General features: G+C 45.0%; 3 protein-coding genes across 4 annotated transcripts; 1 reads left to right on the top strand and 2 right to left on the bottom strand.

The window, feature by feature from the left end:
- The first annotated feature begins 5928 nt into the window (after positions 1–5928).
- On the top strand, positions 5929–10923 carry hdc (histidine decarboxylase). The gene is made up of 12 exons (XM_086225412.1): positions 5929–6015; positions 6149–6321; positions 6419–6532; positions 6619–6741; positions 6835–6972; positions 7049–7192; positions 7571–7637; positions 7891–8053; positions 8171–8261; positions 8341–8439; positions 8546–8647; positions 8897–10923. Exons 1-12 carry the CDS (start codon positions 5988–5990, stop codon positions 9647–9649), a joined length of 1995 nt encoding a protein of 664 aa, XP_086081538.1. The 5' UTR covers positions 5929–5987; the 3' UTR covers positions 9650–10923.
- On the bottom strand, positions 9809–14437 carry LOC147268957 (long-chain fatty acid transport protein 2-like). The gene is made up of 10 exons (XM_086225424.1): positions 13894–14437; positions 12806–13015; positions 12562–12720; positions 12199–12323; positions 11890–12084; positions 11687–11777; positions 11404–11602; positions 11190–11287; positions 10734–10864; positions 9809–10646 (listed from the first exon to the last, which is right to left on the bottom strand). The coding sequence occupies exons 1-10, from the start codon at positions 14363–14365 to the stop codon at positions 10473–10475; spliced, it is 1854 nt and encodes a 617-aa protein (XP_086081550.1). The 5' UTR covers positions 14366–14437; the 3' UTR covers positions 9809–10472.
- A 4308-nt stretch (positions 14438–18745) lies between these two features.
- LOC147268956 (ubiquitin carboxyl-terminal hydrolase 37-like) lies at positions 18746–23333 on the bottom strand. 2 transcript variants are annotated; one of them, XM_086225398.1, is made up of 11 exons: positions 23012–23265; positions 22781–22912; positions 22392–22515; positions 22109–22260; positions 21669–21768; positions 20963–21039; positions 20224–20335; positions 20056–20116; positions 19574–19789; positions 19384–19450; positions 18746–19260 (listed from the first exon to the last, which is right to left on the bottom strand). In XM_086225398.1, exons 1-9 carry the CDS (start codon positions 23023–23025, stop codon positions 19623–19625), a joined length of 939 nt encoding a protein of 312 aa, XP_086081524.1. In that variant the 5' UTR covers positions 23026–23265; the 3' UTR covers positions 18746–19260; positions 19384–19450; positions 19574–19622. The 2 variants fall into 2 exon arrangements, with proteins under 2 accessions (XP_086081524.1, XP_086081513.1); XM_086225387.1 differs by having other exon boundaries at positions 18755–19260; positions 19384–19789; positions 23012–23333.
- Between the last annotated feature and the right edge of the window lie 378 nt (positions 23334–23711).

Genomic DNA, 23711 nt, shown 5'->3' with positions numbered 1-23711 from the left:
ACACAGCATAAGTACATTCTCAATGCTCAGTAAGAATTCCTGTAATAATACATTTCTGTGTTCGGCTTAAATTTGATACATCTTTACCAGCAGGGGTCCAAGCCCAAAGGGGCGGGGAGCAACGTATACATGTGATGCAGCTGAGTTGAAATGGACTGCATTACATTGAGAGATGTTCCTGTACTATGGCCACCTGATTTGCAGTACACTATAATACACTTCAGTACACCAAAACTCTTTTAATAGCTAAACCATAAGTAATTTCTGTGACTTCTATACCCCCCCCCCTCTCCTACTCCTCCTACAATTGCATAACAATCCTGCTCCAGTCAACAATCAATTTAAAGACAGAGAAACACATTAACTAGCAAAGGTCAAGATAGTTACTCATTTGTAGATGGCCATATGTTGAATAACAGCATGCATCGGGTGTTTTCCAAAGGAGGGGGGCCTCCCCCGCCGGGCGCCAGCCAGTTCCAGAGGAAGCTCAGTGAATGGAGGTGAAAGGATATCAAATATTTAAAGCCCACGTTATGGTGCAGCACATGAAATGAGGAAATGTAAGGGAGTTAGCTTAAGAGGTTTTCCCTTGGAGAACCTTTCCCACCCCTCCAATGCCATCATTAAATTCCCAGATGACACCATGGTCACAGGTCTCATTGGCGGAGGGACGAGACAGCAGAGACAAGGTCAAAACGCTGGCAGGATGGTGTCCTAAACCGCTCAACACTTTAAGGTAGTAACTTCAGGAAACACAGGGGAAAACCAGCTCCACTTGATGCCGACAGGGACTGTTCAGTTCCTGGGGACACATAGAGCTGAGAACTTCTCCTGCACTGCCGACACAACTGCAGGGGTTAAAAAAACAGGCCCAACAGACACTTCAGTTCCTCTGGGTGCTGAGAAGGAACCATCTGGAGGAGAAGCCGTTAGCACAGCCTTTTACCAAAGTGCCATTGAGAGACGTACTGCATCATGGCCTGTTACGCAAACCACTCAATGACAGACAGGAAAAAACTCTGCAAAGGGTCATAAAAACGGCCCAAAACCTAATATGCTGTCTCTTCCCCTCCCTGGGAGACATCACCTGCACGCCATGTCCAAGGAGAGCAAGGAAGAGTGCTGCTGACCCCTCACACCCAGGACAGCACCCGTTTAGCCAAATGCCCACTGGCAGGAGGGGCAGGTGCCTAAATAAGAAATGATGACTAGACTGAAAAATAGTTTCTTTCCCTGGGTCATGAGAACTCTGAATATTAGTTGTATATCTTGCTTTCTAAATTATTCTATTCAACTCTTATTTTACTATTTTATTTAAACTGCTGCATTGGCCAGAGAAGCGCTGCAATATGGTTTGTATATCTGTTGTGCAATGACAATAAAGGTTTCTAACCTGTTCTGTTCTGTTCTTATTCAGAGGTTTGTCTGAGGAAAGCCCACCATCTCAGACTTTAGAAATCCCTTGCAAACACGGTAAATTGCAGGTTTGATTTTAATGAAATGGCAGACAAAGTTTAGGTGTATCAACAATTCAGTGGCTCATCACAACAGTACTTATAGAAAATATTGTGGTCGTATCTTTGCAAATCAACCATGCAATATAAATGTTTCAGACTCTACCACATTTTTGTTAGGCTAAGAATGGGATTCATTTTTTGGGGATGTAAGCTTCATGTTTAAGCAGCTTCAAGATGCAAGATTTTACTTTGTATAGGTTTTAATTGTAGCAGATTCTGCAATTATTTCTCAAATCATAACACAATGAAGAATACATGTTTAGACCAAAACACAGGCATTTTCATCATAAGGATCATTAAAATCATTATATTTTTTAAGGAGGCATTTAAGGCACGGTTTGAGAAATGACCATAAAAGCTGTTCTACTCCGTCCCATTCACTGCTCTCCTCTTGTGAGTGTAGCCCCAACCAGCCGGGAAAGAGTCTGCGGCAACCGCTTTCCAGGCTAGGACAACTGCCAGAGCAACTCCCTGGGCTCAGTATGTAAGGCTGGGTTCTTCCATGAGTGCAAGTGAGCAGGCTGAGGAGGCTCCCACATGACGGTGGCTGTTGTGGTTAGGGTCCAGGCAAAGAGATGCAACCCAGCACTGGAAGCCTCTCATATAAAGGCACCCAAGTGGTCATGACAGGAGATGGCATCAGGCCCAACAATGTCTGACAATGCTTGCAGGAATTCACTCTCCTCCTGTGAAACCAAGCCAAACTGTTAAACTCGAGCCACCAAAGACTCTACTCTTTTCTGAGATAACATCGCCTTGGCCTGGGCAGTGAGGAAGATTAAGGTGAAGTGCCAGGCAGGAGTCACCAGGCTCTTATCCACATTAACCCAAAGCCCAGGTTTACCAGGTGACACATGAAAGTTTCTGTGTTGCAAGCTACCTCCTGTCAGGTGGGGGCTGCAACCAAGCAGAAATGCCTCTTCCCCTGAGGTTGGGGGGGGGGGGGGGGCTGCGTCGGTGCATTTGACAAACACTGTTGTGCTTCGTGACAGGTCAAAAGGCAGAAGCATGTACTCCCTACAAAGCAAGCCTCAGGTACTTCCAGTGGGAAAGATTTACTGGAATGTGGAAATAAGCATCACAGGATCAACTGATGTGAATGTGTCCCTTTCTCATTCAAGCATGACATTTCTTGCGGGAGGAATTCCATTGACTCTTCCTGAGCATAGGACGAGCCCTCTGAATGATGGGGGTGTGACACTGAATTGGAACCTGAAGCCATGTTTCATTGCAGGCAAAACCCCTACTTTTTTAGAGGGCAGGCAGCCCAGCTCTCCTAGCCAACTAGTCAGAACTTGTGTATTGGAGCCCCCCTGTGGCAGGGGCAACTAACACAACACACCCTGTCCATGCATGATTTTGCTGCTGGAATATGGTAGGGAGGTCCTCCGGCCGACTGCATCGTCATAGCTAAGGGAATGTTGGTATCCACAGGTTGTGTTATGGCAGTCAAGGCTGGCAATGTGCACTCAACATCAGACACTGGCTCTGACCCCCTCTGGTGGGCATAGGAACATGAAAGTCACCCCAGGGTCCACACTCTGCGTGTAACATGTCCTGATGAACCGGCTCTTGAAGGGAGCTTGGATGAGGCAGAACAGTCAGCAAAAGGGGCAGCTCCCTCCTCCAAGGGAGAGGCTATCAGGCCAGCCTCTTCCTCAATCAAGGAACTCAAGGATGGAAAGGAAGCACCCGTTCTCCCACTTTCCAGACCTGCTGCAGTCTCTTGCCATCAAAGCAGTACTTTGAAGTTTCTGCTTGGGCGTCGGCCCCCCCCCCCCCCCCCCCCCCCCGGGACTGGGATAATCTTGCTCTTTATTCATTTAGATGAGATTATTATTTGTATTGCACATGATTGCACTTTTTTATTGGCTGCACATTGTTCTTAATTTTTAATTTTTCATATGATACAATAGGTTTATTATATCATAGATTACATTTATGTGTATGTTTTAACTGTCTTGTTGCATTGTGACTGCTGTGACAATAAAAGTTCTCCTTTGGGGACCAATAAAGTACCTACCTACCCACCTACCTACCTAATATTCCCCTAAATCTCAGCCGACAACGCTGTCGCCACGAAGCTCGTCCTGGTATCGTCTCACACTCTGGTTCATTGCCAACGTTTTCTTTGTGGAAGGCCGATGTCACCGAGTGCAACACTGCTGTTAAACTACAAGAGTAAAAACAACAGAACAAGACAAAATATTCTGACTTTGATGTAACAAGGCAGCACAAAGGCCTCAATTGCGCAATTATGGTTAAATTTGCTTTCATCAGACTCAGACTGGCAGATGTAATGGTACACAAGGAGCACAATAGTCACACTGTGGTCTGCTCTGACCAACACAATATGTGTTCTTGTGTATTGTGTGATACGCGCATCTCCGCCTGACTTCTCTGCTCTCACTTGGATCAAAGGTCTTCCGTATGGAGTGTCTATTGCTTAGATTAAAACTGACAGTCGTTTCTGGAAAACCTGCAACCGTCCAAACCTTTTTCAACAAGGACTCATTTAATAGCAAACTCATGTTTAAACCATGTAGAGATTTTGATTTTATGAGAGTAACACTTTGTATTTTGATGAATCATATCTGCTGAGTGTGTTTGCGCTGGATTGTGAAAACAAAACTGACACTGAAATCTGTTGTTGATTGTGGGATGACTTGAATGAATAAAAAGCTTTATTTCTACATCAAGTACATTTGTTCGGATGACACTTTCTGAATTAATGATAAGCCGAAATGAATCAGGTGTTGAACAGAAAAATAAAATAAAGAAATCTCTGCCTTGAGTGTGCAGGTTTATTTCACTCAAGAGTCAATATTTAAGCTCTGGACTACATTTAAAAAGGTTTAACATCCTGTAATGCTTTTTTAGTTATACTGAATCTGAGGAAGGAATCGATTGTTTGTCTAGGATGAAACGTTGCCATCCTCAGATAACTGAATGGGAGATGACATATGTGGAACACAATGGACGGTAAACAGCTCAGTGTGTGAACAGTGCAGGTGCTTCTGGAGCCTTTGTCATGCCCTAAAGGCTGAGATAAACGAGCCACGATAGGTTTACCCTCATCATCATTTTACCTTTTACTGCCTGCTTAGTCATTGTTCATTTGAATTGGTTGTGAAGAGTGCAAATGTTGATTTTCTCCATCCTGTATTCAGGCAAAAGAAGTGGTTGGAATGGAAGAAAATGTCCATTGCATCAAACTATGCGGACATACGTCTACATCATTTTATAGATTTATGAATGTATCAGTTGTCAATCAAATCGTCACGCGTCAAACCCTGTTAGAAAATTTACAATTTAAAGAAAAGTGGTTTTATATTTTCAAATTTGTGTTTTTGTTGTTCCATCCATCCATTTTCTACCGCTTATCCTGTAAAGGGTCGCCAGGTGGGGTGGGGGGGCTGGAGCCTATCCCAGCAGCCTTTGGGTGAGAGGGCGGGGTTCACCCTGGACGGATCGCCAGGCCAACATGTATAGACAGACAACCAAGCAAACAGTGAGTTAGCTTAGCTTAGCATTAAGACTGAAACCGGGGAAACGGTAAACCTGGCTGTGCCAGGTTTAAAGATAAAAAAGAAACAAGATCTAATGTTTTCTTTAAGAGATCTAGAGATCTTTAGATAGATATTTAGAGCGCTTTTGGCAAATTTGGTTACCTTTGGACAGAGCAAAGCTGAAATCATTCAAGTGTAGCAAAAGCCCATCATGGGCCATTTGGTTTTTGTACGGTGTCAATTGTTTCTCAGAGTACTCAAAATCTCATGACCTGATAAAGGTTTTACATATTTTTAATATGATGAAAATGTAAATTTAAAGAAAAATAATAACGTGTAAGGGAGACAAAAGGGAGACAAAACAAGTTAAAAAATAAATCAGAAATATATTTTTCATGTGAAGAGTTGCATTCTGCAACTCACATTCATTCTGCAGTTCATTGCAGGCATTATTTGATTATTCTACAATCTTCCAGACATGATTTTAAAATGTTTCCATTTCATCAAACTGTATATGCAAAATTAGCCGCAGGGAAGAATATGTGTAAGAATATGGGATGATATTAGGGTGTATTTTTGACCTGCAAAAAATCTGTACAGTTATTGTGTTAATTATATTCCTTCCAAGTAAAATATATATATACAGTATATATTTAGTTATATAATTTTATCCTTTCAAATATGAACAGGATTTGAAACATGTCATATGAATAATTAGTTGTGAAATCCAGATAGGTAAATAACCCTCACCGGGGTTGGAGAGGTGTTAGAGAGCCACTAACTATGCAAAGGGTGGTAAAAACCGTGTGCTGACTGAAGTGCGTCAGTAATTGAAGGCGTGTTCTTCACCGCAGCATCTATATATTTCTGTCGTCTCTGCCCCTGAACAGACGGATCCAACCAGCATCATTCCACCTGTTACACAGCGACTGCCCTCCAACACCCACCCATCAAAACAGACATGCAGACTGAAGAATACAATCGCAGAGGTAATCATAGGTTCTATTCTATTAACTGACTCTTGTTTTTGAGTAAATGTTATATGTAATTGCTATTTGTAGTGGGCAATGTGCATTTTGCAACAGATGTCATTGCAGTTGTCACAGTGGTTTTTATAATCAGGTAAGGAGTTAGTGGACTACATCACCCAGTACCTGAGCTCCATCAGGGAGAGGAGGGTGATTCCGGATGTAAAACCAGGTTACATGAAAGAGCTTCTCCCCGACACTGCGCCTGCAGAGCCGGAGAACTGGGAGAGCATCTTCAAAGACATAGAGAAAGTCATCATGCCTGGAGTAAGTTCCTGCTCTCATCTACCATCATAACAGCAGCTCTTAGCTGACTGGGATCAATAATCAATGAGCTATAGCAAGGAATCCTCCCTTTTTCCAGGTAGTTCACTGGCAGAGCCCTCATATGCACGCCTACTACCCCAGTCTGACCTCTTGGCCCTCTATGCTTGGGGACATGTTGGCTGATGCCATCAACTGTGTTGGATTCACCTGGGTAAGGAAACCTGACAGTTCAAAAGCAACAAGTTAATAGGGAGGAAGTTGTACATCCTGGTAGATATCTGTGATGGTGTTGCTCAGGCCTCAAGTCCAGCATGTACAGAGTTGGAAATGAATGTGATGGACTGGCTTTGTAAAGCTCTGGGCCTCCCCTCCTTCTTCCTTCATCACCATTCTGACAGCAGAGGAGGAGGCATACTACAGGTTTGCTACACTTCCATGTGTTTTCATAGCTAAAACACAGTGGATTGTATCGTAACTGTCTTACAGCGTGTCTTTATCTGCTACTCTTGTTAGAGCACAGTGAGTGAAAGTACTCTGGTGGCTCTGCTGGCAGCTCGAAAAGACAAAATTCTGCAGCTGCGTTCTGAGCTCAACCAAGACGTGGATGACTCGGTCCTGAATTCAAGATTAGTGGCATATGCTTCTGATCAGGTCAGGGTTGGCAGCCTTTCTGCAATAACGTCCGTTAGATGAAACATGCTAACGTGGTGTGTTTGTGAGTTCACAGGCCCATTCCTCAGTGGAAAAGGCAGGACTGATTTCTCTTGTGAAGATCCGATTTCTGCCGACGGATGAGCAGTTGTCTCTGAGAGGAGACACGTTGAAACAAGCCATACAAGAGGACAGGCGGAGAGGATTAGTGCCTTTCCTGGTAGGCTGCCTCCTGAGGGACGGGCGTTTGCCCTGCCAGTATCTAATTGTACTTTATTTGGTAGGGCTGATGGGAACAAGCATATTATTGGTGAATTCACTTTGTCCTTACGTGACAGGAACTGCTGAGGCTTCCTGAATCTGCAACCGTTCAGAGGACCAAAAACACGACATTGATATTAAATATATTGAAATCACATTTCCATCTAGAATGGAGATGAATAGCATTAAAGTACCAAAGGCAAATTGTTCACAGTTTGTATAAATGTTGGATGAAAATCATAAAAAAAAAAACAGTTTGTGTGTTTTCATAAAATATACACAAGCAAACAATGATATTAATATTCAAGCTGATGTGATTTTTTTTTCTCCTGTTCAGCTCTGTGCCACTCTGGGAACTACAGGAGTCTGTGCCTTCGACAAGCTCTCTGAACTGGGACCAGTGTGTACGTGTACATTTTTTTTACAGACACATTGTCTGTAGGTGTTGTGAGGAGGTTAGTCAACTGACCCTGGTCTGGCAGCCGGGTCTAAGGGGTACCACACGTGCTCACTGACTGTGTCGCCAAAGAGCAAGGCTTGTTAGCGAGGCGAGCAGAATATATTTAGCCGTGCTTACAGCTGTCCATCCCACTTAAGTGAACTCTTATGTTGACAGTTAGAGTGAATGTTCATGGTTGCATTGGAACCATTTGACAGGTTCAGAAGAGGGACTCTGGCTTCACGTGGATGCTGCGTATGCTGGCTCTGCCTACTTTTGCCCCGAGCAGCGATGGTCCCTGGATGGCATTGAATTTGCTCAATCTTTTGTTTTCAATCCTTCCAAATGGATGATGGTCCATTTTGACTGCACAGCGTTTTGGTAAGTGAACATGCGACAGATTATTTCAGCTTCGTTAAAATCAGAATACTCCGTAGTTTTTAAATGATGTGACAGGAGCTTGCTGGGTGGTAACGTGTTTAACTGATGTTGCTTCAGGGTGAAGGATAAATACAAGCTCCAGCAGACGTTCAGTGTGGACCCTGTTTACCTCAGACATGACAACTCCCAAACAGCCACTGACTTCATGGTATGATGCCCTCATGTCTCCATCTCATTCAAATGTCAAGGCTATGAGTTTATCCTGTAACACGACTCTTTCCGTGCAGCACTGGCAGATTCCCCTTAGTCGTCGTTTCCGTTCTCTCAAGCTCTGGTTTGTCATGCGCTCCTTTGGACTGAAAAACCTCCAGGCTCATATCAGACACGTATATTGCAGTTCTTTAAAGGGCTTTATATTTACAGAATCTTTACTATGGAACCACACAGGATTTTTGTCTTTTAGAACTTGCGTTTTTTTCCTGTGATTTTTAGGGGATTGAGATGGCAAAGCTCCTGGAGTCTCACATAAAGAGTGACCTGAATTTTGAGGTTCCTGCGAAGAGCCACCTCGGCCTGGTTGTTTTCTGTCTGAAGGTATGGAACACAAATTAGTTATATATTTGCAGCAAACTATAACACATTTTTGTCAATCATTTGTGTCATTGTGGAGACATATATACGTCTCAGTCACACTGTGGTGAAAGGTTAGCCAACCATTTATGTAGACAGTCTCATCAAGCACACGTGAAGGAGGGATCAATACCTGGGATCAGACAAATCACAGTTTTTCGGCCTTGCAATGTTCACGTGCCTTTCGATAAAATCTGTATTTTCCTATTCTAGGCAGGAAATGCTTTAACGCAGGAGCTGCTGAGGAGACTGACTCGATCCGGAACCATGTATCTGATCCCTGCAGATATTCACACCAAACGCATCCTCCGATTCACAGTGACCTCACAGTACACCACTGCAGATGACATCCTCAGGGACTGGGGAATCATCTCTGCAATGGCTTCCAATCTTCTGGCTGAGACACAGGCTGTGGAGACCCATCCCAAACTAAGGGAGGATGAGGTAATAGGAGGTGAGGAAACCCCAGACTCAGACAGCAGGTCTGACGAGACGGAGGATGCAGCCTCAAGGATGGACAAGGCTCAAGTGGAGCTGTGGATTGACAAGGCTTGGAATCGCTCCAGGAGGCCGATGAGGTCTCTTAGCTGCAACAGTGACCCTCTGCCTCACAGCTACATAGGTTCCCTGTCTGACTATGACTTTGAAACAAGGCCCAGTGATGCAGCAGGTGCCCTCCCATCATCAACAACATCAGGGTCTGGCTCAGTGGTCATAACAGAAATGCCCTCAAATCTTCTGGAACAACAGGTCCTGAAAAAGCTGACAAAGTTTTACAGTGTGCCAAGTTTCTGCAACCAGTGGGTGCAATGTGGCCGTCAGCAACTGTGCTGCCCTCTCAAGGTCTCCCAAGCACCTCAGAAACACTTGCCCTCCAATTACAGGAGAGTGCTGGCTACTCCCATAGCCAACACAGCGCCCTCTCCTACCCCTGTGGAAACTAGTCCAGCTCCCAAGCTGCTCTAATCATCCAGAAAGCAAGATCCAGGCCTCTCACAACCGTTCAGCTTAGCTGCTGATAATCCAACTATTGTGTGTTGGTGCTGAAGCGTAATCAGTCCTGCGGTATTTGAAGATCACCATGAGGGTAAAAATCACAAACAACAGATGATTCACTAGCATGTTTATGAAGAAGATCTTTTAATCAAAAGTATTAAAAATCATTCCAAGAGAACTATTTCAGTATACAACATTCAATACAGGAAACAGCTCAAAGAAATGCATCATCGTGAGGAGCAAAGCTCTCTTAATCATGACGGAAACCACTCAACTAGGTGGTGTTAGAGAACACATACGCATTACGTGACTCGTTGCTGAACATCATGTGCGGTTTAGACGTAAATCCAATGTTTGTTACATCAGTTTTCCTTCCTGTAACCATTAGGTTGCACTGTGACTACGACTTAAATTCAGCTTGTAGATGTCCTCAGGCCAGGACTCTCATCAAACACATGAAGTTTGGAAAATATTTGACGATGTGGAGTCCACTCACAACTGCTTCATGTTCGATGATGAAATATCAAAGTGTTGAAGGGAAATGCACAGTCTTCACGGTAACCCATCACCAAACTTTCATGGTGTTTCAGGTCAACCCAGATGTCACATGAACATGTTGTGTTTCCTGCTGCCACCAGGTGGCTCTAATTGCCCCGAAGTTTATTGGGTTCTTCTTCCGCCAATTCTATACCTCTCCATCAATTTTGGCGAAAATCTGCCTCATTGTTCCTGCTGAAAAATAAGCACCACGAAAATATGTTCTCCTCGTGGACTTAATAGAGATGACACTCATTCACAGCCTGATTCTTCCCTCTGCAATGGAGTCAAAAGTCTCCTGGGTCATGGGTACGTAGCCCTTGTTGTCCTCTAGGTAAAACAAACGGTCCTTAATGACGGAGGGGTTGAAGCCTTCCTCAGCCAGCTTCGCCTTCATTTGCTTAAACGTCCCAGTCACCAGCAGCACATCCTGCCAAAGACAAATTCATCACTAGCAGCAGTGCTCTAGTACGTTCTAACACTGCTGTTCACCTGAGCAGGTCTTGCTGGAGCTCACCTGGATGCGGATGAAGCGCGGTCTGGCATAGCTGGGGAGATCGTCTTTAACATGCTGGTATAAAGCTTTGCAGTCCAAGTCCATGTTTTCTTTCAGCGTCACTGCTGCCATTCCAATTCTCCCCTCGTGTCCTAAAAAAGGCACCATCACGCACAACCATGTGTTTATGTGTTTGCCCGGAGGCAGAATAAAAAGGACCATTCACATAAACTTGATTGTTACTGATCATTTAACCGGCCCTCTATATTGTCATGGTGGTGTTACTGTTGGATTACATGGTTCATGGTCGCAACAATTAATGATTAATAGGCTCATAAAGACTGTGAAAAGCCCAAAATGGCTCAATCATGTTTGTTCAGGCCAAAAACAGAACACTGGAGACCAAACTGACTATTGAGCTGTTGGCTATCGACTGAGTTTGCGCTGTAACTGATCTCAGCGGTAAGGCAGTATTACCTGGCACCTTCACTCCGTAGACATTCACCTCCTCAATGCAGTCCGCCAGAAGCAAATGATCAGCCACCTCTGTGGTGGCCACGTTTTCTCCCTTCCATCTGGATTTGATCGCAATAAAAAGACAATTCATTCAGGATCAGGTAGAAATGAAAATAAATACAATAAACTTCACTTGGGGACATGTATCAGAAAAAATTAAGAAGACAAAACGAACCTGAAGGTGTCTCCAATTCGGTCTTGAAAGTAAACAAAGCCCTCGTGATCTATCTTTAGAAGGTCACCGCTGTTAAAGTACAGGTCTCCCTTCACAAACACATCTCTCAGCTTCTTCTTCTGTGTCTGCTGCTCGTTCTTGGCGTAGCCAATAAAAGGGGAACGTTCTCCAATCTTGGCTACCAACAAACCAGTTTCTCCTGGGATTCAGAGTAGGAAGGAGACAGCAATTTACAAAGAGATCAAGGCTGTGTGAAGGTTGTTTTAGGGGAAGGAAGTCTTACTTCTGGGCACTTTGATGCAAAAACCTCTGGAGTCTTTGACTGGCTCCTCTTTCTCTGTGTCGTACCGTATCAGCGCGTACGGACAACTGAGCTGTTGGATCAAAGAAAAATGGATAAAGCAATAATCCAATGACATTTCATCAAAATTAACTCAAATCATGAGTTAATCTCTTGGTCTTAAAACACAAATTATCGTCTCTTACTTTGTGGAGGAAATGCTCTTTGCCGATGGCTCCAATTTTCCCGACGTAGTTGAAAAAGATAATATTTCCTTCGGTTGCTCCGTAGCATTCACAGATGGAAACGTCCCCAAACCGTTGCAGGAAATCAGCCCACGTATCAGCTCTAATCCCGTTTCCCAATGCCAGTCTGACTTTATGATCTCGGTCATGGTCTCTCTGGAGGAGAGTGAAGTGAGAGCAAACATCACTTGGTGTGCTGAGAGTCTGTGACAGCTGCAGACACTCCAGCTTGTAACACACTAACTACAACCCCATCTGACTGACTTTTACCTTTGGTGTGTTGCAGAGGTAGCGCATAATCTCTCCAATGTACTGAATGACCGTCACATTGTATTTTCGACAGTCATTCCAGAAGTGGGATGCAGAGAATTTGCGGCTCAAAACGACTGTAATGCCTGCAGATGGAGAGGCACAGATTTAGCAACTCCATATGAAAACCAGAGACACAGCTGCATGTGGCTGCAGGTCAAATACCTGTTTAACCGCTAATAAAATCAATGTCATCATCACAATGCACCTGGGACTTAATTTTAAGATGTGTGTGTGTGTGTGTGTGTGTGTGTGTGTGTGTGTGTGTGTGTGTGTGTGTGTGTGTGGTTGTGTAATATTCTGAGTGGGAAACCAAACTATTACCCTTTTCTATGGCTCCACACAGTCCCGTCAGAAAGCCAGCGCTGTGGTAAAGAGGCAGGTAGATGTAGATGATGTCATCTGGGCAAACGCCAGCCAGAGACTGAAGAAACGACACCCTCCACAGCCTCTCCTGGCTAATTATTGCTGCCTTGGGAAGCCCTACAGAATAACCTTCTTAACTGTCCAGTCACACACGGCATGAACACTAAATAGAAGCGTGCAGTTCAAAGGGAGGTCAGGTTACCTGTGGTGCCTGAGGTGTAAATGTACACCGCAGGGCTCTTAATGGTGACATTGGCCCTCAGCTGAGGGGACAAAGGTTCTTCTGAGGCCTGCTGGATCTTGTCAGAGAGGCTTTCAACACCCTCCAGGTCACAGTCCTCACTGAGGATGAACACCCGGACACCCTGCTGCTTCAAGGTGGGCAGCACCTCCTCCACAGCCCCCCGTAGGTCTGACAGACACAGCCGGGAGACAGTAACAGGCTTTGTGATGTTGATACCACAAATTAAAAACCATTAAAAGCAATCCATATAAAGATGGAGTTTTCACTCAAGAGGTTCCCAGCAGCTCTGACATACGTTCCAACCTGTGGGAACCTCGTTGCATCGTGTGGGGTTGGTACGTAAGGAGGATGTTGCTGCTGGTATGGTCGGTGGGGCCTCTTTCAAAGGGACATATTTTCGACATTTTCAAGTTAACAAACCATGAAGGGGTGGAAACAATGGTATGTAGTCGGGCCTCTTACAGCATTGCAGCCAGAGGTTCAAATCTGGCCACAAGAATCTGTCAATGGACGATCCAGAGCAGTGACTCTGTGCTTTCTGCAATAAAACTTTTGATATGCAACTACGACTGCGTCAGCGGCGGTTTCTTCGTCATCTTCACGTCATCATCGCCATCTAGGAAACTCCAGCTTGAGTTTCCACACTCCTCACTAGAACTGAAGAAGCCTCTCGGATGAGAGGTGAAACGTCTTCAAGATAAACTTACGTCCAGTTGACCAGATTTTACTTCGCTTCGATCAATCAATGATGTTGTTTCAAAATATCCCTTTATTTTCTTATTTACTTGCTAATCCATGTTGATCAAGTTAACACGTCCCCACGTTTTTATCGACATAAACGTCACTTCAGTAAATATTAATTTGCATTTGTGACGTAAAGGGTGTAAAAATGCAACATATCTATTTGTAGGGTGAATCATTCGCTATTTTTGACGGCTTGATAAGTGATGCCAGAGTCGGACTGTGACGTACACAAACCATAAAACTGTTTGGAGAACATGGAGAACAAGAGCACATGTAAAGTAGGTCACATCCCTCCAGCTTACCGGCCCCTGCGACCAGGACCTTCGCTCCGCAGCAGGAGAAGCACTGCAGCAGGGACTTGGACCTGATGTTGTAGTTTAGCAGAGCAGCGGTGCATCCCAGCTTGGCGAGGGCGAGCCAGATCCACACGAAGGCGGGTTCGTTGGCCAGAAAGACAGCCACCGTGTCCCCCTCCCCCAGCAGCGGGGCCAGGGCTCTGGCCGCCTTGTTGCTCTCCTGGTCTGCTTGGCGGTACGTGAAGCTTCTCTCCTCGAAGACCAGGAAGGTCTTCTGAGGCTGCTTCGCTGCTTGGTCAAGAAAACAGTCCACAATACTATAAAAAGGTTTCTGCCTCTTCAGTTTGTTCAGTCGTTTGCCGAGTTGAATTGTAGTGAGTGCGTATCTGAGATCTGCCAAGAAGTAAGGGTTCCTCAAGTAGAGCAGCAGCGGCAAGATCGCCAAACCCGCAGCAGCAGAAAGCAGAAGCGCGATCATGACGGCGGACGCAGCGCAGCTCGGCGCGTCTTCGGGATCTCTGCAGCTTCAGAAGTATAGTACACAACAGATCACCAAGTACACGCCTCTGACTTCCCTCCTTTTTATTGACAACACAGTGGCAGCTGTACACCGACCTCAGAACATTCATGTACACTGTCACTGTACTGAGTGTGCAACTGCAGGGAAAAACCGACCAACACCAGCAGCATCAGCATGTTAAAGGAACTCATAGAACGTTGCAAAATATAGAAACATTAATAAGGATAAAGAAAATGAAGGAACATTTTGGGACACACCGGGCTGAAGTTACAGTTTCCACGGGCTGCTACCAGACGTGCAGCGTTGAGGGTGTTCCCTCACTTCCTGTGAATATTTACTGCCGAACTTGAGTTTTTGGTCCTTTTTTTTTTACTAACAAATACATACATACAGAACAAAGCTGTTGAGCCAGGGGTACAACAACGCAAAAAACGTAAAGCAATACAAAGAGACCGTAATTTAAGACAAATAATCCAAAAAAAAGAGCGATAGATGGGGGGGAAAAAACGTCAAAACTTTTCCAAAATAAAGTTCGTTTTTAAGGCTTTTGGGTTTCTAAGTGCATCGGTGATGGAGCTGTACTGATGAAGTTCCTGTAAGAAAACTTAAAGATTGGTTTGCCGAGGGTCCATTTCCTCTTATGAATATGAAATTCACCTAAAAAATAAAGCAAGTTGTACAGAGAAGATGAAGTCCCTTTTGGCTTGCTTGTCTTCAAAATAAAGAAAAATGTCCTTTTTTTTGCAGAGGTAAAGACTGTCCTGTTTTCCTTTTCATAAAATTCTCAACGTTGGACCAGAATGTTCGACTACACAAGCAGTGATAAGATAAATGTTCAATGGTTTCTTCACACAAGCCACAGAAATTGCAAGAGAATTCAATTTCAAGTTTAAATCTCTCTATTTTTTTTAGCTGGATATATTCTGTCATTTTAAAAGATCATCCGATTGTTCAGACGAATTTCGCCACCCGATCAGCCACATTTTTTTTTCCAATCAATGTCATTATAAAGAGAATTCCAATGAATTTTTGCAGAAGGAACATAATTCATTTCACAAAAGATTTATTTGAACGTTTGTTTTTTTGTGACGTCAACGCCCCCCCCCCCCCCCCCCCCCGCATCGAAGCACTTGAGCCAGTTGGACGGAGAAAGGGTTCATCTCTTCCAGCTTCTGGTGCTGGTCAGGTGTGTAATTACAGGAAGCTGCAGCTCAACCACTCGAAACTGACATTTTCTCCGTTATGGCTCTTGGGAATGAATATTGATGACAAAAAGTGTATGACCACATCGGCTCTCTACAGAAATTCTCACAGTTGCATGTAATACATGATTTTTTTGAATGTATTCCGTTTGTGTGTGTGTGTGTGTGTGTGTGTGTGTGTGTGTGTGTGTGTGTGTGTGTGTAAATGTTCTGTCACTGTCTGTGTTTCCACAGATCCACCAGAGCCCCAACCACCGCCTGCATCGCCCCCCCCCCCCTTATTCCCTACTGTTACACCGGCCTGCGCTCCCCTTCCATGAGCCAGTCTGCCATCCAGTCCCCCATCAAGCTGGCTTGCTCTCCCTGCCTCCCCTACCAGAAGCTTCCTTCTTCAGCTGTTATTAACAAATACATACATACAGAACAAAGCGTTCATTTCCACCAGAGCCCCAACCACCGCCTGCATTGCCCCCCCCCCTTATTCCCTACTGTTACACCGGCCTGCGCTCCCCTTCCATGAGCCAGTCTGCCATCCAGTCCCCCATCAAGCTGGCTTGCTCTCCCTGCCTCCCCTACCAGAAGCTTCCTTCTTCAGCTGTTATTAACATTTCCGTGTTTCCCACATTTTGTATTGTAAACTGTTTTCTTGTCTGTAACAACATCTACTGCACGTCTGTCCGTCCTGGGTGAAGGATCCCTCCTCTGTTGCTCACCCTGAGGTTTCTCAGATTTTTCCCTGTTAAAAGGGTTTTCTATGGAGTTTTTCCTCAGTCGATGTGAGGGTCAAAGGGCAGAGGATGTTGTTATGATGCCATGTGAAGCCCTTTGAGACAAACTGTTTGTGAAAACGGGCTATACAAATAAAATTGCCTTGCCTTGCCTTTAGGAAAATGGCCTGGGCTTCAGCAGGTAGACAGGGAGTGTGCTGGGGTAACTTGGACGATGAAGTACAGGACAGGGATTTTATTTTTTTTTTAATTTATTTTATTCAGAAATAACAGTGCCTCAACAGTTTTTGGTTTGAAGCGATTCTTCTTCTTTCTTTTTTTTTTGTTTTTGTTTTTTTACACAACCCCTCCAGCCTATGAAAACACCCATTCACACGGTACAGGGTGTGTGCACAAAACCACAAGAGCAAGATGACATAAATTGGGGAGCAGTGGTTTTTGCCTCTCCCAGGACTCCGGAGGGTTTTCCAGCCTGCTTCCATTTTCAGGTGACCATGATTACCAGGACACTCCGGCCTGGCAAGGAGACACTCAAATGATACTTGGAGTTTCCTCAAAGATGCCTTATAATTCCAAAACATTCAAAGTATGTCTTCTGTGACTGGATAGAACATTTTTAATTACCAAATTATTGTTATATTATTATTATATTATGATATAATAAAAACCAATAGATAGGACATGAAAACAGGACATGTCCTGGGACAACAGGATGTCTATCATATTGGGCTCTGAATCACTTTTACCGATAGTCTCCCAAATCTCTCTCTCTCTCTGTCTCTCTCTCTCTCCAAACCCTATAAACGCAAGACAAACTCTGGTATCCAAACTATCAAAACTCTTTCCAAACACTGAACCAACCGCATCGCTCACTAACCCACATTTTGAAAGGAGCCTGAGGGAGTTCGTATCGCTGTCAAACCTCGCGGAAAAATCTGAACCGCTTCCCCAAGCACTCACGTGGTACAGCCGGGCTGCTAGGCTTCTGACGACACCATCATCGGCTCCTCCCCGAAATGAAGCAAGCCTCGATACGCGCCTGGCGGGAACGCCCCCTGCATCATCCGACACACTGACGGCGGTGACGGCGAGGCGAGGCGTTGACGCTTTACGTCCAACAGGTTCAGTCATGGGCCGACGCTTTATTTGCTCTACTGTGCCATCAAGTGGCCAACAAATGTAAAACAGGCAGTCATGATCCCACGGCTTTGGCGTGTGAAGCTGTGAATGAATGAATGAATGAATGATGTTTGTGATGCCAATTCATGAATCATTCAGCTGTTCATGTGGAGTCTGTCCTCATGATACAACGGTGGGGTCAAAAAGGAGCATGAAGACAAACTGGGGGGGAGCGTTGGGATGGGAATTTGCTTGAGTTACTTGGTTTGTGAATGTGTTTATGACACTAGGGGCCGCAAGTAACACGTAAAATAGGGACATTTTATTCATTTTTATTTAAAAATAACAATTTCTCCGCTGGGCTCAGACTCAGGCAGTTTCTTTTGTTTTCTGACAGGATTTCCCCCATTCACAGGGCACCGATGAAGCAGGGGTACACAAACGTGACAGCCAGCTAGTATAAATTTGGATAGACCATTGTTTTTCTTTGCCAGTAGTCAAGGAGGTCCTCCAGTCTTGCAGTGCTGGGTTCCCCAAGGTAGGTTTGGACCTCCACTGTTGCATCTGCAGGGACATTTTGGGTCCTCGTCTGCTGGACTGTTGCATCCAAACGATGCCATAGTTTGCTACCTTAGACAGATAAACAGTCTGTAAGTGACTCCATACAAAAACACAAAAATTAGGATGTATTGATCACCTTGAGGCTGAGAAGCGACTAGTATGGAGGAGGACGATGATGATGATGAGGAGGAGGAGGAGGATCTGTTTCAAATCCCAGCAGCGCATTAAGAACCAAGACTCTTCTGAGCCTCTGCTGCTTTGTTTGGGTTGAGGAAGCTGATGTTTTAAAATCCTGGATCTAGCAGTGTCCCCAGGGACGTTATGCTCATGAACTGTAGTGTGTACACCTTCTCCCTTAATTGTATCTTAAGATTCTCAGCCATGGTGTAGTGGTCAGCACTGTGGCCTCACAGCAAGAAGGTTCCGGGTTCCAGTCCCGGCTCCAGCACAGGATCCTTCTGTGTGGAGTCTCCATGTTCTCCCTGTTCCTGTGTGGGTTCTCTCTGCTACTCCAGCTTCCTCCCACAATCCAAAGACATCAAGAGGGGACAAGACTGATTGATACTCTAAATTGACTGTAGGTGTGACTGTGAGTGTGAATGGTTGTCTGTCTCTATGTGTTGGTCCTGTGATGGACTGGTGACCTGTCCAGGGTGAACCCTGCCTCTTGCCTGTCCTTGTGGAGTCAAAAGACTTATCATTTCTGCTTGGAGAAAGAAATATTGTTCTACTTAAGTTATGTGTTTAACTGTGTAAGAGGGAGGTCTGCCCACTGGTGTTGTCCTCGCTGTTCTGCTTGATCATCTCACAGGCACCCTCTCAGTCAGTGCAGGCTCACACACACCCTCCTAAAGAACCCTCTGCTAGGATCTGCTCCAGCTTGGTCAGAGGCTTTATCAGTCCTTCTAAACAAGAAGGTTCTGGGATCATTGTCTGGACAAAGTCAAATTCAAGTATTGAAATTTTGAGTACTGGCATAAGGACTTAGTGTCGCACCTGTAACGAAGAGCCCTTCGTTACGATAGGAATGTAGAAAGGTTGCACCGGGGTTGTTTTGAACAGTATTTCACAATTCGCACAATATTGAATTTTGCACAGTAAGTTACAGAGCGGATTTGCACACCGCTACCTATCCAGCTTGCGGCATCTTTATTTATTGATTATGCATATTTATTGAATCATTTAACCATACATTGGTGGCGGTGGTCCTCAGGCAGATGCGGCTGCGCCGGCGTCGCTCCACCTATCAGAAGGGAGATGTGACAATGAGGATTGGAGGCATCGAGCAGCGGAAGGAGGTTTCGTGGTGCCAAAGTTCCGCAGGGTAGAGAGCAATAGGGTGCCAGTGTTTGATAGTGCCACTCACCTTTCTGTTGTGTCCTCCAGGTGTCTGGGTCCAAAAGAATCCGGCCGGGTACCGTCACCAGGTAAACCTTCCGGGAGAGACCACGGTCAGACTTGAGAGGGGGGTGTTGTTGCTTGAATGAACTGGTGGGGGTAAGGGGGGAATACTATCAAGGGGGTACATCAGGCGCCAGAAGAATTGCTGGACTTGCCTCTCTCTGGTCATTCCATGCCACCTCCACCGCAAAGAGGGTCGACTGTTCACAGCACCGTTCTTTCATAGAATAAAATGTAAGCAGTCTCCTCATGCAACGTACAGATGCAGTCCCCAGGTGCCACGCTGACCTCTTCGTCATTGAAAGTCAGCCAGGTGTTGGGGTAGCTGCCAAGGTGGATGTCTGGGCAGTGAACGTGACTCATGTAGTGTCCTGAGACGAGAGGAGTTACTGTTAGATCAGCTGTTTGAACATCCAGGTTTGACAGGTAGAAGCAGTTTGAGAAATCAGAATGAGAGAACTGCCAAAAACCTGTAAATGTCAGCAATTCTTGACAACTGTCACACTAAAGTGATCTATTTAAGTTTGAATATTATACGTAAGAAATTACACGTAACCTTTCAGTTCCTTCAGCAGAATAAAGGTAAAAAGGGATTTGAACTGGGTTAATTCAGTGGGTGTCTGAGTGATTGTTTTACCTGAATCCCCAGTTTCGCCGAAGTGGCTGATGATGCTCCTTAAATGGTACTGAGAGGCTCCCTGAGAAGGAACATGATTAAAAAGTTAGAAGCACACTCAGCAAACGTCAAAACACAAACCGACACACTACGCGTGTTGTAGCTGAACTCAGGTGAGCCATTTCTTACCTGGCTGGAGGGCACCATCAGAGTACTGTGCAGCTCCACTGGATCGCAGATCTTCTCCATACAGAAGTAGTGCTTATTGTAGCGGTAACGCTTGAGATGAAGCATCAGCATTCTGCAGAAGGAGAATGTGAGAAAAGATGTAAGATGGGGGCGGCACGGTGGTGCAGTGGTCAGCGCTGTGGCCTCACAGCAAGAAGGTTCCAGGTTCCAGTCCCGGCTCCAGCACAGGATCTTTCTGTGTGAGTCTCCATGTTCTCCCTGTTCCTGTGTGGGTTCTCTCTGGTACTCCAGCTTCCTCCCACAGTCCAAAGACATCAAGAGGGGACGAGGCTGATTGATACTCTAAATTGACCGTAGGTGTGACTGTGAATGTGAATGGTTGTCTGTCTCTATGTGTTGGCCCTGTGATGGACTGGTGACCTGTCCAGGGTGAACCCCGCCTCTTGCCCGTAGTTGCTGGGATAGGCTCCACCCCCCACGACCCTTAACGGGAATAAGCGCAAGACAATTGATGGATGTGAGCTGGAGTATTTTTGATGAATTATTTCAACACGATGGTCATCAGAATTGTTGAGGTCAGTTCACTGACGTTTCAACCTTCGGTCACCAATGAACCTCAATTCAGTCGAACTTAATTTACATTAGGAGGCAACTAAGTATGAAATAAATTCCGTCTGAGTGATGGAAAACCAAAAAAACAAGCAAATTTGGGAGTGCATGTCAATGGATGGGTGCATACTTGGGCAGGCTCTCAAAGTGGCACCGGTTGGTGGACATCTGAAACCCACATTTGCAAGTGCGTTCCAGATCTTCATCCTGTCACAGAGAGAAAACATACAATGAGTGACACACTAGAACGGTGCTCCTCAACAGGACAGCCACCTCTCTGTGGCCCCCGAACTGTTATTCCTTCACTGTGTGTTTTGGTTGGGACAGCACATCAAGGCAGGGTGGCCGTAGGGAGGTTTGGAAGGTTTTACTGAGTGGCCGGTCAGGCCGGAACTCCAAGTTTATATCACAACTCTGCCCGCGCAGCCACATCACCTTGTGGCTCTTTGTGTAGATTTAAAAAGAGAAGTGTTCTTAACCCCTCCTGACATATTGTTTTGGATTCATGACAGGGGTCATGTTTTGTTTTATTCAACTATTTATTTTAAGTTATGTCAAAATGGAAATGACATTGTCATGTAGTTCATTTCATATTTTTGTTGTTGTTTTGTGTGACAAGGGCATTTTGTTTTGAATATTACAGTGTGATTGCATGCGGCCTGACCGACCTCAATAAATGGACCTTTCACTCGCTGAAGAAAATTGTTTGTCTTTAAGATTTGTATTTGAGTGCGCCTGCACAAGAAAATAAAACCGCTATACACAGAAATCTGTGTGTGTGTGTGTGTGTGTTTGTGATGAGATGATGTCACTAAGGGGCGACAGGTGCATCTTACCTTCAGTTGATTGTACAGCATTTGCTGGACCGAAGCTCCAGGCTCCAGAGACAGAGAGAGATCAGTGAAGTCCTCGTCTCGATGCGACTGGGCTCCGCATCTGCACAGTCAAGGAAGACAAACATTGCATTGTGACCAGTTCACATCTGAGTGATGCACCGGACCTCATTTAGTCCGGTTCATTGAGAATCACTCTGGCGTTGTACTGAGATCTGCTAGTTTCAATAAAAACAATCAGTCTAAACAATCTTTCTAAGCTGAGCAACGGCGCATTGAAATGTTACGACAGGGTGTTTGGCTTGTCACAGGTTAAAGTCCAGCAAAAATGCTTTGATACTGCATTCAATGTGTCAAATGAATGGTGAATTATGAGTAGCTGCGGTTTGCTGCCACCTGCTGTGTGTGCGTGCGTGCGTGCGTGTGAGTGTGTGTACACTCACTTCTTGCAGGTCCTGGTGCTCCTCATTGTGAACATCATGTGTTCTTTTACAGGGCACCTGTATCTCCTTCCTTTACCGGCGGCTACATGCTGCAGAGTTGGTGCCAACGTTTGGACCTGGTTCAGGATTTCATTCAGGAACTCATAAGCATCCTGAACACACACAGATATCAAGGGCTTAAATTTATTGAGGAAGAAATACATGGGCCTATATTCACAAAAATCCAAAGAGTCAAAAGAGGTCCTTAATTGTTGGAGAACTTAGTGGTCAGATGAACACTTACCTTTTGCTCTGAGTCCTCAAACTCTGGAGCATTCATGGAGAGGATGTTCTTGAATAAAGACAGGTGGTGTAATTTCTTGTATGGATCATCAGAGCAGTGGACCCTCACAATGTCCATGAGGCAACTGTAAAGGGAGCAAAACAAATCATTCAAGAACACTTTTGCGAAATGAAGCACCTTAGTAGGAAGTTCAACATGGCCCTGTTCTGGGACCTCCTTGCCCTCCCATGTGCACACATGGATAGCAAAAGGCAGGGAGAGCAGCAGAATTAGCAGTTAACAACTCCATCGACTGCAGAAAGAATCTTCAACAATGAAAAAGTTGGGTTTTCAGAACCGCGCACGCGCGCGCGTGTGTGTGTGTGTGTGTGCGCACATGGCTGCCATACCTGAGTAGTTGAGCTTCAGGGACTGAAACCCATACATCCTCCTGGCCCTGCACATCAGTGATGAAGTCCTCCAGTGCAATCAGGCTCTGGAGGCTGGAGTTCATGTAGCAGTTATTGCCAGGGTTTGGAAACCTGAAAAACAAATGGACAAATTGATTCACATGAAATGAAATTAATTCTGGGTTATTTTTTTATTTTGCTCCTTGAGTGTTTTTGAGCAGATTTACTAACCCACGCCATTCCATCAGTGGGAAATTTACACACTGGAGCCCGGCATCCCATTGAAGGCTGTCTTGTTCAGTTTTTTCCTGTGGAAAAATAAAAATTGTTATCTATTTTTTTTGTGTTTTCAAAGGAAAAAATAAATCTTGGGAATCGCATAAATGAGTCTGAGGTCCGTCAAACACACCACTACTGGTGGCCCCTGGTCTTCCTCCTCCAACTCAACCCCTGTAGTTGAGGTCCTGGTGGCAGCAGCGTCTCTGCTGGGAAAACACAAACAAATGTCAACTTGTGTTTGTCATGCAGCAGGTTTGGTGACAAGAGAAGAGTTAGCTGAATGACTAGTCAACTGACAGAACATCAAATACACTGAGTAAATGAACTCTGTTTGTGTGTGTGTGTGTGTGTGTGTGTGTGTGTGTGTGTGTGTGTGTGTGCGCGTGCGCACGCATGGCTGCCATACCTGAGCAGTTGAGTCTCAGGGACTGAAACCCAGACATCCTCCTGGCCCTGCACATCAGAGATGAAGTCCTCCAGTGCAATCAGGCTCTGGAGGCTGGAGTTCATGTCGCAGTTATTGCCTGGGTTTGGAAACCTGAAAAACAAATAGACAAATTGATTCACATGAAAAGAAATTAATTCTGGGTTATTTTTTTATTTTGCTCCTTGAGTGTTTTTGAGCAAATTTACTAACCCACGCCATTCCATC

The sequence above is a fragment of the Aulostomus chinensis genome, chromosome 2, assembly GCF_037954235.1.
Source record: "Aulostomus chinensis isolate RoL2024-O1b breed Wild chromosome 2, RoL_Achi_v1.0, whole genome shotgun sequence".
NCBI lineage: Eukaryota > Metazoa > Chordata > Actinopteri > Syngnathiformes > Aulostomidae > Aulostomus > Aulostomus chinensis.
The sequence above is the reverse complement of the archived record's forward strand: the minus strand, read 5'-3'. Positions and strand labels throughout refer to the sequence as shown.